Source organism: Recurvomyces mirabilis (genome assembly GCF_035927965.1).
Source record: "Recurvomyces mirabilis strain CCFEE 5264 chromosome Unknown scaffold_22, whole genome shotgun sequence".
In the NCBI taxonomy this organism is placed as follows: domain Eukaryota; kingdom Fungi; phylum Ascomycota; class Dothideomycetes; order Mycosphaerellales; family Teratosphaeriaceae; genus Recurvomyces; species Recurvomyces mirabilis.
In genome coordinates, this window is record NW_027041956.1 from 81,706 (window position 1) to 96,742 (window position 15,037).

Sequence of the window (15,037 nt, forward strand, 5' to 3'; positions counted from 1 at the left end):
TGGCTCGCGGAGCGGCATATGTCATGGGTCGCGGGTGATCACACCTGTTGGCTCGTGGAGACGGATTCGCTGTCCAGCAAAATAATGGTAGGAGCCGCGCTTCCACGATCCTTGCGCAGTCGACGTGTCGCAAATCATGGCAGCAAGGCTACAGTGCGTGAGGTTTTGTAGGGCTGACGAAGGCGCGGCCGAGGGCGCATTGCTCGCCTCGACCAAGAGGCAAACGGCCGGCAATGTCTGGTTGGCGCCGGATGTCGTCCGAAGTGCCGCGGCGAATGAGATGCGAACCGAGACCCCGGAACCCAAGCCGTGGGTTAGGCCGCTGGATTATTTTGGAGTGCTTGGGTAGGCCTGTTCGCGAGGGCAGATCGGCCTGATGACATCGATGGAAGTTCGTTGCCGGTGCCTTCGCTTTTCACGTTTGGGACGGACTCTGACCACGCTTGTTGTACCGTCCCAATGGGCTGGCCTGCCTTCCATCGTCCGGGCGTCCCCTGCTGTGACCACTCGCCCACTCCTGTGCCCCCGGAACTTAGGCCTTCTGGAAAGTCAGGATGGTGGAGCAGCAACCTCGTCGTGGCACTTGACCGCAACGATCACTCCAAGCTTGTAATCAGCCATGGCCACTCCGGGGCGCAGGTGAGTTGTCAAACATATGTGACTTATCGATTTGCCTCGTGGGACCAGACTGTTCCTGTCCTTCTTTTCCCTCTCGTCACACTACTACTGCAACCACCCGTGCGTCTGCATTTGTTCTACAGCATTCACCTTTCACCACTTGTGCCACGCAACCAAAGCTATCCGTCCCACCGCCCTACTCACCTGCATCGCACACATCATCAAACGCCACCGCTTCGATCTTCTAAACACATATCATATCTCCGCGAAGTGCCTTGCTTGACCTCGAAACTCTGGATGCGCTGATCTACCGAGAACCGTTTCCTCCCTCCCTCCACCTACCGATATCGATCTCGAAACTCATCTCGGGCTGTCCTCAACTCACAGTCGTACAACCAATGGCACGAACAGGCGTCAAGGGCCAACATGACCCACAGGCGTTTCCAATCAAGCAGATGATGGTACTTGGTGAGTACACACGAGCACTGCATCGCATGACAAGACTGATCAATGTTTCAGGTCTGTGCCGGATATGTGAACCGATTGCGTTCATGTCAATCTTTCCCTACGTCTACTACATGATCGAATCTTTCCATATCACCCAGGACGACAAGCGAATTGCACTCTATGCAGGTCTGGTCACTTCGGCATTTGCACTTTGTGAATGCATAGCCGGACCATTCTGGGGTCGCCTGAGCGACAAGTATGGACGCAAACCAATCCTCCTCACTGGCATAGCAGGCACGGGCCTCAGTATGCTGGTGTTCGGCTTCGCCAAAAACTTCCAAACGGCTCTGATCGCTCGAGCTTTGGGTGGTCTGCTCAATGGCAACATCGGTGTCTTACAGACGACAGTCGCAGAGGTCATCACTGTGGAAGCACATCAGGCACGCGCTTACGCCATCATGCCATTTGTGTGGTGCCTAGGCAGCATCATTGGCTCGGCTTTGGGCGGCGCCTTAGCTGATCCAGTGCGCAACTATCCTAGCATGTTCACGAAAGGGACGATTCTCGAAGCCTACCCCTACCTCCTGACAAACCTGGTTTGCGCAAGTGTGGTGATTTTCAGCTTGATCATCGGCATGCTGTTCTTGGAAGAGACGCACGAGGACAAGAAAGAGCGGCGTGATCTTGGCAGAGAGCTTGGAGACCGCATGTTTGGACGATGCACAGCAAAGAGGGATCAGGATTACAGTGGAAAGGAGGGCTTCTCAGAGGAGACACATGTGCTCATGATGGACGAGGACCTCCCTCCGGACTATTGTAGCACAGCTTCCTCGCCAGTACTACCACCGACGATTGGGCTACCACCTCCATCATATCATTCTATCGAAGCAGACGCTACCAACACTGAGCTCGGTCGCATCAGTGAGGAAGTCCAGCCTATGGAGGTTGAGGAAGCATTGCTGCAACCTGAGCGCAACGCTAAGCGTGCTGCAAGTGTCACTGGCGCTTTTACAAAGCAAGTGGTTTTGAACATCATTGGGTTTGGCATACTGGCATAGTAAGCATATCAACGAGGTGAAGATTTATGCAGGGTCCTGCACAATGCTAATTCTGCCTTCAGCCACACCATATCCGCCGAGCAACTACTGCCAGTCCTCTTCAGCATGCCCGAGTCGGACACAGCACCATCTCTGCCATTCAAGTTCATCGGCGGCTTTGCGTTACCAACCAAGTTCATCGGTGCGATACTTGCCACACAAGGACTCATACAGATGGTCGCCACGATGCTGGTCTTCCCTGTCGTCAGCCGCAAACTCGGCAGTCTGGCGACCTACCGCCTGGTTGTGCTGTCGTACCCTCTCCTGTACCTCGTCGTCCCGTATCTGACTCTTCTACCTGAGAAGTACCGGATGATTGGTGTGTGGTTCGTGATCATCTGGAAGGTCACAGCGCAAGCGTTCGCCTTCCCATCGTCGAACATCATGCTGGCCAACTCGGCACCCTCAACAAAGGTGCTTGGCACACTCAATGGAGTGGCTTCCTCTGCTGCGAGTGGTATGCGGGCTTTCGGACCCACTGTCTCCGGACTACTGCAGTCTGCTGGACTATCATTTGGTGCGCTTGGCCTTCCCTGGTGGATGAACGCTCTCATTGCTTGCACTGGTGCAGTCGTCAGCATGTTCATGGTTGAGGAGCGGCGCCGAACCTTTGCCACGGAGAAGTCACAGGACGAGGACGAATCACGACCTTTACCATCAGCGCTGGACGCGAACGAAATGGACACTGCGCTAGTCGCTGCAGAATCTTTGAATGCTGCTTCGGAAAGCCATCTAGCTACACCCGGCTCACCTCTGTTGACCAGGATGAGCCTCGACCTGCGACGGAGCTCTCGTCGCGGCAGCCGACCGTTGATATAAAATGGACAGTCATACCGACACGTCGCACGAAATATAGATGAATCTTTGGGAGGCTACCTGGGCGTGCGATCTGCAGTCGTTTTACCAGCATGTTTTACACGGCGCTCTTACGGAATCGTGCTCACGCACACCAGGGCGTTTTACTGTTGCTCTCTTTGCTATTTCTGTTGCTGGGAGGCTGTTTGGGCGAATATTTGTTGAGCATTACTAGAAGGCGCACTCGATCCAATGATACCCTTGAGGAAGCGTCCGAGTAGCACGCTGGCTTTAGAGGCGAATGGAGTTGTTTAGACGAACTATTATGTACGATATGCTGTAGCGCTTTTGTCATCCCGATGCAATACTGTCCAGCCCAGGAAGCACGATGTGGCGAATTTAATCTTCACCCACGTTTGCTGATAAGCATTTCGCCCGTGATAGGTAGTGATTTCAGCCATTGACACCATTGTTCACTTGCACGGGATTGAGCCTCGTAGGTCTTGGCTAGCATCCACTTAAGGTATGGTACTCTGGCAAGATGTCATTGTAAGCTCCTTCGCTGCAAGACAATTCTATCGCATCTCGCCGACAACTGAAACATCTCGACTTCTCGGCATGCCTCGGCACGGATCACAGTCTCTGCCATGAGTCCTACATCGTCTACCAAGAAGCGGGAGCGTGAAGACGATTCTGTGGATGCTGTAGCCGGCGGTAACTCGACAAACAACTTCAGGAATGTGTCGGCATGTCATAGGTGCCGAAATAGAAAGAACAGATGCGATCAACAACTTCCGCGCTGCTCGAATTGCGAGAAAGCGAATGTGAAATGCGTGGGCTTCGATCCGGTCAGCAAGCGAGCTATACCGAGGAACTACGTGTACTATTTAGAGAGCCGAGTAGAGAACTTGGAAGCTCTTCTACGAGCCAATGGCATACAGTGTCCGCCACCATCAGACGACTTCCCAATTGATGGATCAGTCAAGCCTGGTATCAATGTGCCATATCCTCCTCAGGAAGACACTGGAAAGCTGGCGAACGACTCCAATGAAGACGATGCCAATGTCGATCCGGCGTTGCAAGACCACAATGACTTCCAGAAGCTGGACAAAGTGGTCAACAACGTCGGCTTGGTATCCGTTCAAGGGCCGGCAGATCATCGCAGAAGCTCGCACACGAGCGGTATCCCATTCTCCAGGGTAGTCTATGCCGCTGTGAAGAGCTCGGTCACGCCTACACCATCCGAACGAGCGGCCACGAGATCTACGAAACAGCTACCGAGCTCTACAGCTTCTGGAGGTGGCGGGTCGGACTCGTTCTTCGGGTTGAACACCAAGCCTACGGTCAAAGCAGCACCTTTCCCAGAGAAGCATATCGGCCTTCGACTGGTCGAGCTGTACTTCGAGCATGCCAACCCGCAAATACCTGTCCTTCATCGAGGAGAGTTCAACGTCCTGGTAGAGCGGGTGTATGCTGCTGAGCCCAAACGACGACGGCCTAGGGAGCTGTACCTGCTGAATATAGTGTTTGCCATTGGAGCGGGGATCATTATGGGCCATACCGATACTGAACCCACCAGCGCTCCTGCCGACAGTAGTAAAGACGACCAGAATGCACTGCCGAATCGCAAGCGGCAAAGAGTGGCCAGCCAGCAACATCAGCCAGAAGAGTACCATTCTGCAGCAATTGTTCACCTGGATAGTTTTCTTGGCTCTAGTCCCGCTGCCGAGGGTGCTTCGGCTGGTCTGGAGGAGCTTCAGGCTGTGCTATTGCTGGCAGGACTGGCGCTGCTACGACCCGTTGCACCGGGCTTATGGTACATCATCGGTGTCGCAGTACGACTTGCCATAGACCTCGGCCTACACATCGAAGACTTGGAGAGTGAGCTCGACACACAACCGGCAGCGTCGGAGGACGAGTCTTTCACACTGCTAGGTCGTCGGCAGTGGGTGCGTGATTTCCGTCGCCGACTGTGGTGGTGTACATACTCTTTCGACCGACTTGTCTCCACTTGTGTTGGTCGACCGTTCGGTGTTAGCGATCAGGTCGTTACCACAGAGTTCCCAAGTCTATTGGACGACAAATTTATCAAGCCCAATGGATTTCTACGGCCATCGAACGAGCTTGAACTGCCTACGTACAAGCTAGTGGCTCACCACTACTTTAGGCTGCGGCTATTGCAATCTGAGATCCTACAAGTCCTTCAGTATCGGCAGAGTCAACAGACGCGAGCTCTAGGTGTGAACAGCGGTAACCAGTACATGCACACAGCATTGCCTTCTCCATTCTTGAGTCGCTACCGCTCGTTCCGCGACTGGCGGATAGACATAGATCGGAGGCTACTCGACTGGAAAGAGACGGCGCCAGAGCAGTCCATAACAGGAGTGAAATTCACACCACTCTTTCTCGAGCTCAACTACTGGCAGGCCGTTATTATGCTCTATCGGCAGTCACTTACGGTCCCCGAGCCACTCGCTGGTGAGCTAAGCCCGTCAACTGGCGGCGAAGTCCAAAGTCCTGGTGCTGCAAGTCTTGAGTCAGACGAGGATGAAGAGGTGGTATTCATGAAGGTCGCACAAGCTGGTCAGACGGTCCTGAAGATCTATCGACAGCTGCATAGGCTTAAGTTGGTCAATTATACCTTCCTGGCGACACATCATTTGTTCATGAGTGGTAAGTATATTCTCCGATCACAGTGTCTCGACTTTGCTAATGTCTACTAGGCATATCTTTCCTCTACGCTATATGGCATTCAATCACCGTGCGCTCACAACTCACGCTGGACGATGTCGACTTCACTATACTGATAGCAACATCTGTATTGACCGACCTGATCGACAAATGTCCACCAGCGGAAGCTTGCAGAGACGCCTTCACGAGAATGAGCAAAGCCACAATCAGCATGGTCATGAGTACGACAGGCTTCGGCAATGCCTCGACTCTAGGATCACAGCCGCTGAATAGTCCAGGCGGTTATATCAGAATTTCGGACCTAGCACCACAAGTCATGAGTACGAACACTACACGACACCAACCACATCGAGCCAAACCGCCAATGCCGCAATTCGATATGGATCTCAAGTCACTGTTCTCCGACGATGAATTAGCCAATCGTGCACCAGTATATCGACCGAACATGCCAGCTTTTGATGGATCAGCCTTCAACTTGGCTTCCGACCAGCACATGTCGCCTTTGCTTCCCACAGCATCAATGGCGCCTCCCGAGCTACGAACAGAGACATCATCTCATACTGCAGCAACACCCGACAGCAGCACGGGTGCCTCGCAGTATAGTATGCAACCATCACGACAATCTCTGACCTTACCCTTTCAAATCACGAACCAACAACCCTACCACGGCCTGGCAGAGACAATCACGCAATCGCAACCAGAGTATTCCTTCGATGACCTTAGTTTCCTTGACTCCTTCCCTGTGACTGATCCGAGCGGAATATGGCATCCACCGACCGACTTCGATCTAGGGTTTGGCACGGGTGGGACAGGGCAGGAGAGTAATGGGATGTGGGATGCGAATGGTCCACCGGATCTATTCGATGGATTCTTCTTTGGGTAGCACAGAGGTGATAGAGGCAAGATCGAATATGTAGATCGTGCATCATGAAACCATTATCTATCTAAATTATCTGCATTGACTAAACAAGCATCTCGAGATCCCCTTCATGTCCAGAATGTGGTTGTGTAGTCCACATGCCACCAGTACCAGCAGGTTTGATCCTATCCGTCATTTTGGTCTCAAACAACAGCCCAGCATGATCCATACGGTCGAGCTTGGACAATCGGTCTATGGTCTCCTGATCCGGCAACTTCCCACCTTGAGCGTCCAGAGAGGATAGAAGATTGATATCCTGCTTCGCCTGCTCAAGCTCCGCTAATCTTCTCCGTCTCATCCAGCCCGGAGCTTCGATATCGTCGGGTGTCAGATCCGAGTGAAGCGTGAAGTCGCCACGTAATGCTGACGCGATACCCGATGCCCAGCGTAGACCGACGGAGTTGGAGATGTAGTCTAGCCGACTCAGTAGCCATGCTGCTTGTGCAGCAGCAGCCGATTGTGGAGACTGCTTGATCACTTCTTCTGGCGACTGATTGAAAGATTCCCACTGCGTGTGTCCGAGCCTCTCCAGTGCGCAAGTGCCGGCAAAGAAGATGGGCCAGATGGCTGCGTATGCGGACATAAGTGCGGACGAAGGCATCTGCTCTGCTTTCGTATGGCCGAGTTGATGTGGCACACCAGCACAGATCTCGTCTGTCATCTGGCGTCGTACCTTCCGAAAGTAGATTGTCTGTTCTGCTCGCTCTGCAGGCGTAAATTCAAATCGTTTGCAAAGCCATTCTTGAGATCGTGTAACGAGGATGCGGATACTCCTGAATGTGTTCCAGACCTGTGGAGCTGGCGGACCTTGGAACTCATGCACGATCCCGTTCCAAATGTTCGGACTATCTGGCACTTCAATGGCCTTCCATGCCCATACTCCACCCGCGGCTAGGGTATCTTCACTCCACTGCATCATCCGTCGGTCAATCTCGTTACACGCTGCGAGTGCTTCAGAATCGGTCATAGTTTTCCGCTCGATCCTGGCACGAACTCTAGCGAAGTCGAAGCAGATTTCTGTCAGGGAATCGGCGGGCCCAGAGAAATACTTTTCCGGACTCAGTGCTTCGAGTTGCGGCTGCCAATCCCACATGAAGGCAGGCGGCTCCAGATCATCCCAGATACAAGTGATGAGAATTTGCGCTCTCGTTTCTCGGAAGAGGATGCGACCAACAAGAGTGTTGAATTGTTCTGGTCCTCGTAACCTTAGCAGCGAAGTGGCGCCGGCGATGTGAGCTTTCCAACTTTGTATGCTCTCCTTCGAATCGCACACGAGGTTCTCGTAATAGCCTAACATAGCTACTGCAAGAAGCGATTCATCTGATTTCGAGCGTTTTGGGTCGCGTAGAGCAGAATTGAGAAGGCCGAGAGCTTCGACATACATCCCGCGGGCATACTCTGGTCCTATACTGATATGTTCGACATTTGTCAGAGCAGCCATGCCGCAGGCACGAATTGCGAGGTTCAGACATGGATCAAGTTTTGATTTCGCTTGAAAGAGTTTGAGAAAGTCCCAATGACCTTGCGCGGTGAAAGTGGTGAAGAAGTGTGTCGTCGCTACATCGTCGGCTGTGGGTCTGATGGCGAATGGTATTCGTGGTGAGGCTGTCACCAGAGCAAGACTCTCCAGGTCTTGTGGATCGAAAAGTGCTGGATCTAAAAGGTCCAGGTCGAGGTCAAAGTTATGTGGCGGCAGCTCAAAAATATCGTCGTCTCCAGAAGAGGAGTCCGACGTTGTCAGTGCTGGTGTCGGGATGCTAGCAAGCATTCCATCGTCAAAGGCCAGTGGTTGTGGCGTAGGTATTGCTGCTGGTTGTCGTGCCTTTGGCTTAGTTGCTCTCCTTCGTACTGCTTCGCTCTCGTCCTGGATCTGGAGCGCTCTTGTATCTCGGTAACCAGAACAGTCCTTTCGCAGCTTGACGCATCGTGCGCATGATGGCTGTTCGAGAGTACACCGCTTCTTGGCTTTACGACAATTCTCGCAGCCTGCACTTGGCTTGCCACGATAGACCATTACTGTAGACTAGTATGGCCTTCTCTGTAGTGTTCGTGGTAGATTGATCTAAACGGGATATCTACCTCGACAGGAGTTCCTGATAGTGGTGAGCCAAGAGGATGTCACGGATGCTGAATTGATATATGTTGTTCTGCGCCCTAGAGTCGATGAATTTAGTCTGATGATCAGCACAGCTCGTACCGCCCTAAAACATGCTGTACAAGCCTTTGCAGATCTCATCGACTGACTGAGTGGTCAAGTTATGTAAGGTAGGCACAGCGAGCGCAACCATTGCCGTATTGGGACGCCAGCACAGCCGCACAGCAAAGTCCCCCGGGCTTCGCCATGGCCGTAATCGGGGATGCCCATCAGGACTCCCCAACACGTGTCTCGATAGCTGACCGAATCATACTGTTGAATGTATCTCACGCTGATGAGGCATGATATTACGTTGTTGGCTAGATGCAAAACTGCAGATGTCTCTGCCGTAAAGTGAAGGCCGACGCGAAAGCGCTAGTGGTCTTTAGCGCAAGGGACCTCCCGTATCGACGCCAAGACGTGCACCCACAGATTCATGAAATTTGAGGTTTCGAGATTGAAGAACACCGCAGGATAGAAGAGCCGTTGCGCCAACACACGACAAGGTACGAAGCATACGGTGATGGAGACGACACTGCAGCCAGGAGCCATCATAAGAAGGATGCCGTGGCGCAGTGACGGACTCCATCACCTCCCGGCGACAAACTCCCGCAGAGGTCGTACAACTGCTAACACATTGGTCGTCACAGATGGGTGCACACAAATACCTCGAGGAACTTCAGAAGAAGAAGCAGAGCGATGTCATGCGCTTCTTGCTGCGTGTGCGCTGCTGGGAGGTACGCCAAACCGCACCCACATGAGCAACATATGGCATATTCAGACCAAGTCTTCCATGGCGAGGTCGAATCACTGCTTGTGTCTTGATTGTACTCGTTGAACATTTGCTGAGAGTACATCAATTAGCTCCGCCAATTGAACGTCATCCACCGCGCCTCTCGCCCATCCCGCCCCGACAAGGCCCGCCGCCTGGGTTACAAGGCCAAGCAGGGCTATGTCATCTACCGTGTGCGTGTGCGCCGTGGAGGCAGGAAGAAGCCTGTGCCCAAGGGTGCTACATACGGTATGGTCAACAAGAACACGAGCAATGAGACAGTAGACTGATAACACATACAGGCAAGCCCACCAACCAGGGTGTGAACCAGCTCAAGTACCAGAAGTCCCTCAAGAACACCGCCGAGGAGCGTGTCGGCCGCCGCTGCGCCAACTTGCGCGTGCTCAACAGCTACTGGATCAACCAGGACAGCACATACAAGTATTATGAAATTATCCTGGTCGACCCCATGCACAAGGCCATCCGCCGCGATTCCCGCATCAACTGGATCGTCAACCCCGTTCACAAGCACCGTGAGCAGCGCGGTCTCACTGCCACTGGCAAGAAGAGCAGAGGTCTCAACAAGGGTCACCGCTACAACAACACCCGCAGCGGAAGGAGGCACACCTGGAAGAGGCAGAACACCCTCAGCTTGTGGCGATACAGGTAGATGGCCCGATAATGTCTCGCGTGCGTGGAGTCAGTTTCGGGCTGCTTTGCGGATTGCTGGGTGCATGGAACGTGGTTCGTTATGGCTGAGATGTGCAACAGCCTTGACAAAGTCATAGCTGCGAATATCATGAATGAGAATACCTCTCACTCTGACTCATCCTGCTCGATGTGCACCCGAAGTCCTCCGAGACAGTCTCCCCATCTTAGTGGTATGGCGCACTGCAGGAACCCGTCTTTCGTGCTCACTGCAGCTGTGATGCTTTGTTCCACCGACCACGTTTCTGGCTCGTGGCAGTGCTGTAGCTGGAATACGACCTAACCTTGTAGTTGCCGTTCCTCTAGATTATAACTGTCGTTCATTATCGGCAATCAGTGCCGTGCCCAGAGGCCCACCCGTGGCTTGCGCAAGATCCCCTCTTGTACGACGATGCTCTTGGCGGGCCATCCAGCGACCAAATCGGTCATCACAAGTCCATCACCATGTAAAGTCGTCCTTGAGTGGGGTGAATCCGCGAGCCCGATGCTACTCTGCTTGCTTTGCTATAAATACTGGAACACGAGGCGTGTTTCTGTTTCGAGTTCCCCGTAAGCGAAGAAGGTACTGATCTGCACCGCGTGGACTTTGTCCCTATAGCTCTTGACTTCGGCCGAGGGAAGCTTCTCTCGTGCTGCGCCTACTTTACTTCCTGGTTGCAGTAGCCGTGCTATGTTGACTGCAGGTTGCACGTGCTATCTATGCTGGTGAAGATCTGTACAGCTTCATACATGAACTTGGGGTCGCCACAATCCGAAAAGCTGGCGCAAATGAGCGGCACTTCTGATGGCTCCGTCTTGGTCGACTCGCTTGCTCTCGGGAGGCTCCTCCAGCAGCAGTTCACAGTCCCGAAACAATACCGCTGAATCTCCTCGGACCAATAAACCACTGCCTCGACAACCCCCACTGCAATCTATCGCGTTCGATCCTCCGCCTACGTTACATCATGAGAGGGCCCAGGCAACACCACCTAGACCACAGACTTCTGGAGGAGCAAGGCAGCATCAGCATAATCGTTCCGTGAGCCATCCACTGCCTAAGATCTTCTCGCGCAAGAAGAGTGGGAGGGATCTTGCAGGTGGTTATAATAACACCGATGTGCCTCTCGGCTCGAACGACCTAGTACCTGTTCTGGCTGAACCGGCTGCAGTACCCTCTCGCGTGATCAGCGGCAAACGAGGTGGTAAACCAGAGGACGAGAACAAGATTACGAGGAATTGCATGTGCTGTGACAGCAGGCTGAGCGTACCCAAAGAGCTGGAGAAGTTCAGGTGTCAGGTTTGCACTACGGTCAATGATATCAAGCCTGTGGCTGAGCAGAAGGATGGGAGGCCAGAGCTTGAGAAGCAAACAGGCGCCTTTCCGCACGGCATCAAGGGACCGCTGTCTGTGGAGAGGACGAGGGCGATTGTCGACAAGTGTGTAGTTACATATCTGGAAGCGAGGTGTAGGCGGCAGGAACAGAATGGACCGAATGCTGCACAGAGAGCTGCCTCTGCCAGTGCAAGGCCGCCCGTCAAGCATGCAGCCACAGATCCTATACCAATCAAGATGCGGGATGGGAAGCAGCTGATCGATGCTCCGCTTTCGAGTTCACCACCAGACGAGGCAAAAGTGGATGAGGTTGTGCATCACAGCGCCACTATCACCGACGTGCGAGAGCTCGATCCATTTGCATTGATGCCTGCTGATCCGCCTCTCACGCAACCCGAACCACTGCCAGCTTCGACAATAACGCAGCCGATGCCAGCAAGACCTACCCGCAGACCACCTCCTGCCCCTATCAACCTTGGACAACAACGATCGCAGTCCCACAGTCTACAGCCAAACCATGGAAGCCCGAATCAAAGTGGTGCTCTGTCGCCACGCTTGCCTCTCAGTCCACGAATGCCATCAGCAGAAATGAAAGCTCGAGAGCGATATGAACGAGCGAGGATGATTTTCCGTCCTCTCGAGGACTACATAGTCGCAGCATTTGGTGACTTTCATCTCCTCAATGGCTCTTTCAGCACCACGCGACCAGTAATACAGGGCCGCACAAGGAGCGAAAGCAGCATCAAGAGCTCAGCACCGGCGCCCGAGCCTACGGTCAGTAGACCAGCTGAGATACTAGACGAGTTCTCCGAATTCGATGCAAAGACACTATTGTTAGGTGACCTTGGCGAGAACAGCTCCTGGTGGGTGGGTAAGCTAGACAGAATGAAGTCGGACAAAGCTACGAAGCGCAAGAAGGTACCAGATGGCACGCGGCGACCGATCAACTCGAAGTCGCCGAACATCAACTGGGCGGAAGTTGACAAGTGGTATGCTATCGTGCAAAGCGCTGGCGAAGACTGGCGTGCCAAGATCACTCAGATCAAGTCGGACGAGCCTGACTTCACTCTTGCAAATGTACAAGGCTTCAACAACATCGAGGACATCAATGATGATCTTGAAGAGGCACGACAGCATGCTATCAGGACTTTATTCAAGGTCACTGAGAATGTGCTCAAGCGTCCGACACAGCCGTTAAAGGAGGCAGAACATCTTCGCTTCCTACTCATCATCCTTGCCAATCCTCTGCTATACCCCTCTTCACGGCGACCAATGCGCTCAGTATCTGGCGGTTCAATGTTGAGGCCCAATCGTGCTGCCTCTGACAGACGAAACGGCGCTCCGCCAGAAAGCGGCCAACCAGCCTCACCGAGAAGGTCTCTCAGCACAGCCAGCGGTCCACAGCACACCGGCATCCTTAAGCGCGTCTTCGGTCTGCTGGCCAATTCCTCCGAATCCTGCCATCGATACCTCATTGGCTGGTTCTCGCGATACGATCAACCTCACTTTGAGAAAGTGGTCGAGCTAGTCGCAAGTTTTGTCACTCATCGCATCACTCGCCGCCCGGGTAGGCCCCGGAGTAAAAGTGGTATCGATGACGGTGGTTTAATCCCTGATCTTTCCGGCTCAGCAGCAAATACGTCGGCACAACTGCATTCAGCCATGGGTCTCAGCGGATCTGTCAAGAAGCAGCCGGACAACGCGAATGGTGAGACTGAGTGGGCGAACGATTGGCAGATCAAGGCTGCTGCAAAGTTGATGTCTTTGCTGTTCGCCGCCAACAACGTCTGGCAAGGCAAGCGGCGGGAGAGCAACTCTTCGCGTTCCGATTCGGGTGTCATGCTCGGCTCTGGCTCGCCAGCTGCGAAGGCTACGCGTAGTGGGCAGCTGATGCATACGTCGCAGTTCTACAACTTGATGCTGGACTATCATGACCTTATCGTGGACTTCAAGGTCTGGGAGTCAAGGCGGGACAAGTTTGCGTTTTGCCAGTATCCGCTCTTCCTCAGCATGGGCACGAAGATCAAGATCCTGGAATACGATGCCCGTCGACAAATGGAGATCAAAGCTCGTGAAGCTTACTTCGACTCTGTGATTCGTCAGCGTGCTCTTGAGCAGTATCTTCATCTCCGTGTAAGGCGAGACTGTATGGTCGACGATAGTCTGCGCCAGATTAGCGAAGCTGTCGGTCAAGGCTCCGAGGAGCTGAAGAAGGGATTACGAATCCAGTTTGTGGGTGAAGATGGCGTTGATGCTGGAGGCTTGCGGAAAGAGTGGTTCCTGATGCTCATCCGCGACATCTTCGACCCGAATCATGGCATGTTCGTTTACGACGACGACTCGCATACCTGCTACTTCAACGCGAACTCATTCGAAACCTCGGATCAGTATCATCTTGTTGGTGCGCTGCTAGGGTTGGCGATCTACAATAGCACGATCTTGGATGTGGCGCTCCCGCCCTTCGCATTCAGGAAGCTGCTGGCTGCCGCACCTTCTTCGTCTGCGAATGGCAATGTTTCTAGCATTACTGGCACAAAAGGGCAGATGACGTACACTGTGGCTGATCTAGCAGAGTTCCGGCCCTCGCTGGCAGCTGGTCTGCAGCAACTCCTCGACTTCGACGGCGATGTCGAAACGACTTACTGCTGGAACTTTGTGGCGCCAGTTGATCGCTACGGTGTTGTGGCTGAAGTCCCACTCATACCCAATGGTGAAGGCACCCCGGTCACTAATGCCAACCGGCACGAGTTCGTGGAGGCGTATATCCGCTATTTGCTCGACACATCCGTAACGAGGCAGTTCGAGCCTTTCAAGCGGGGCTTCTTTACTGTCTGCGCTGGCAACGCACTCTCACTCTTTCGTGCAGAGGAGATCGAGCTCCTGGTCCGAGGTAGTGACGAACAGCTTGATGTCGACTCCCTACGCGCGGTAGCCGTGTACGAGAACTGGAAGCATCACCATGAACCTCACACCATACTTCCGAACCCTTCCGAGACTGTTCCGATCATCGCTTGGTTCTGGGAGCTCTTCGCCCAGGCTGATCCCGCGAAGCAGCGGAGCCTGCTCACTTTCATCACCGGTTCTGACCGCATTCCAGCAGTCGGGGCCACGAGTCTGGTCTTGCGGATCGTTGCCGGCGGCGATGGTTGGGGCGGAGGAGGCGAGGAGGAGAGGCAGCGCTTCCCTGTCGCTAGGACCTGTTTCAATATGCTTGTACTGTGGCGGTACGATACTAAAGAGGCTTTGGAGTACAAGCTCTGGCGAGCTGTGGAGGAAAGCGAAGGCTTCGGGTTGAAGTAGGAGATCGTATGGCATGATGATCTCCTTGTGTACATTTGTATTAGCGATGGCGCTGGTGTGATAGAAGGGAAGCATAATTTTGGAGAAAGTATTCACGGCCATTAGAGTCTTTGTTTGGATAGGATGGGAACCTATGAGTGTCCATGATATATGTATCTGACCTAGTCTACCATGAGTTCAGGCGCTGTTGTCACTGTCAGGCTCTGAGATGCCGCCCTAATCGTACAATTTCCGAGAACCTGGG

The 15,037-nt window shown here is 53.5% G+C and overlaps 5 protein-coding genes across 5 annotated transcripts; 4 read left to right on the forward strand and 1 right to left on the reverse strand.

The window, feature by feature from the left end:
- Nucleotides 1–1,016: 1,016 nt before the first annotated feature.
- On the forward strand, nucleotides 1,017–2,981 carry LTS14_007722 (uncharacterized protein; the record flags this gene model as incomplete). Its single annotated transcript, XM_064840412.1, has 3 exons — nucleotides 1,017–1,086; nucleotides 1,138–2,122; nucleotides 2,186–2,981. 3 exons carry the CDS (start codon nucleotides 1,017–1,019, stop codon nucleotides 2,979–2,981), a joined length of 1,851 nt encoding a protein of 616 aa, XP_064691862.1.
- A 623-nt stretch (nucleotides 2,982–3,604) lies between these two features.
- LTS14_007723 (uncharacterized protein) lies at nucleotides 3,605–6,531 on the forward strand (the record flags this gene model as incomplete). Its single annotated transcript, XM_064840413.1, has 2 exons — nucleotides 3,605–5,630; nucleotides 5,681–6,531. The coding sequence occupies 2 exons, from the start codon at nucleotides 3,605–3,607 to the stop codon at nucleotides 6,529–6,531; spliced, it is 2,877 nt and encodes a 958-aa protein (XP_064691863.1).
- Nucleotides 6,532–6,610: 79 nt separating this feature from the next.
- On the reverse strand, nucleotides 6,611–8,581 carry LTS14_007724 (uncharacterized protein; the record flags this gene model as incomplete). Its single annotated transcript, XM_064840414.1, has 1 exon — nucleotides 6,611–8,581. One exon carries the CDS (start codon nucleotides 8,579–8,581, stop codon nucleotides 6,611–6,613), a length of 1,971 nt encoding a protein of 656 aa, XP_064691864.1.
- Nucleotides 8,582–9,351: 770 nt separating this feature from the next.
- On the forward strand, nucleotides 9,352–10,143 carry RPL15 (60S ribosomal protein L15; the record flags this gene model as incomplete). Its single annotated transcript, XM_064840415.1, has 3 exons — nucleotides 9,352–9,438; nucleotides 9,566–9,722; nucleotides 9,776–10,143. The coding sequence occupies 3 exons, from the start codon at nucleotides 9,352–9,354 to the stop codon at nucleotides 10,141–10,143; spliced, it is 612 nt and encodes a 203-aa protein (XP_064691865.1).
- An 822-nt stretch (nucleotides 10,144–10,965) lies between these two features.
- On the forward strand, nucleotides 10,966–14,793 carry HUL4 (putative E3 ubiquitin-protein ligase; the record flags this gene model as incomplete). The annotated part of the gene is made up of 1 exon (XM_064840416.1): nucleotides 10,966–14,793. One exon carries the CDS (start codon nucleotides 10,966–10,968, stop codon nucleotides 14,791–14,793), a length of 3,828 nt encoding a protein of 1,275 aa, XP_064691866.1.
- Between the last annotated feature and the right edge of the window lie 244 nt (nucleotides 14,794–15,037).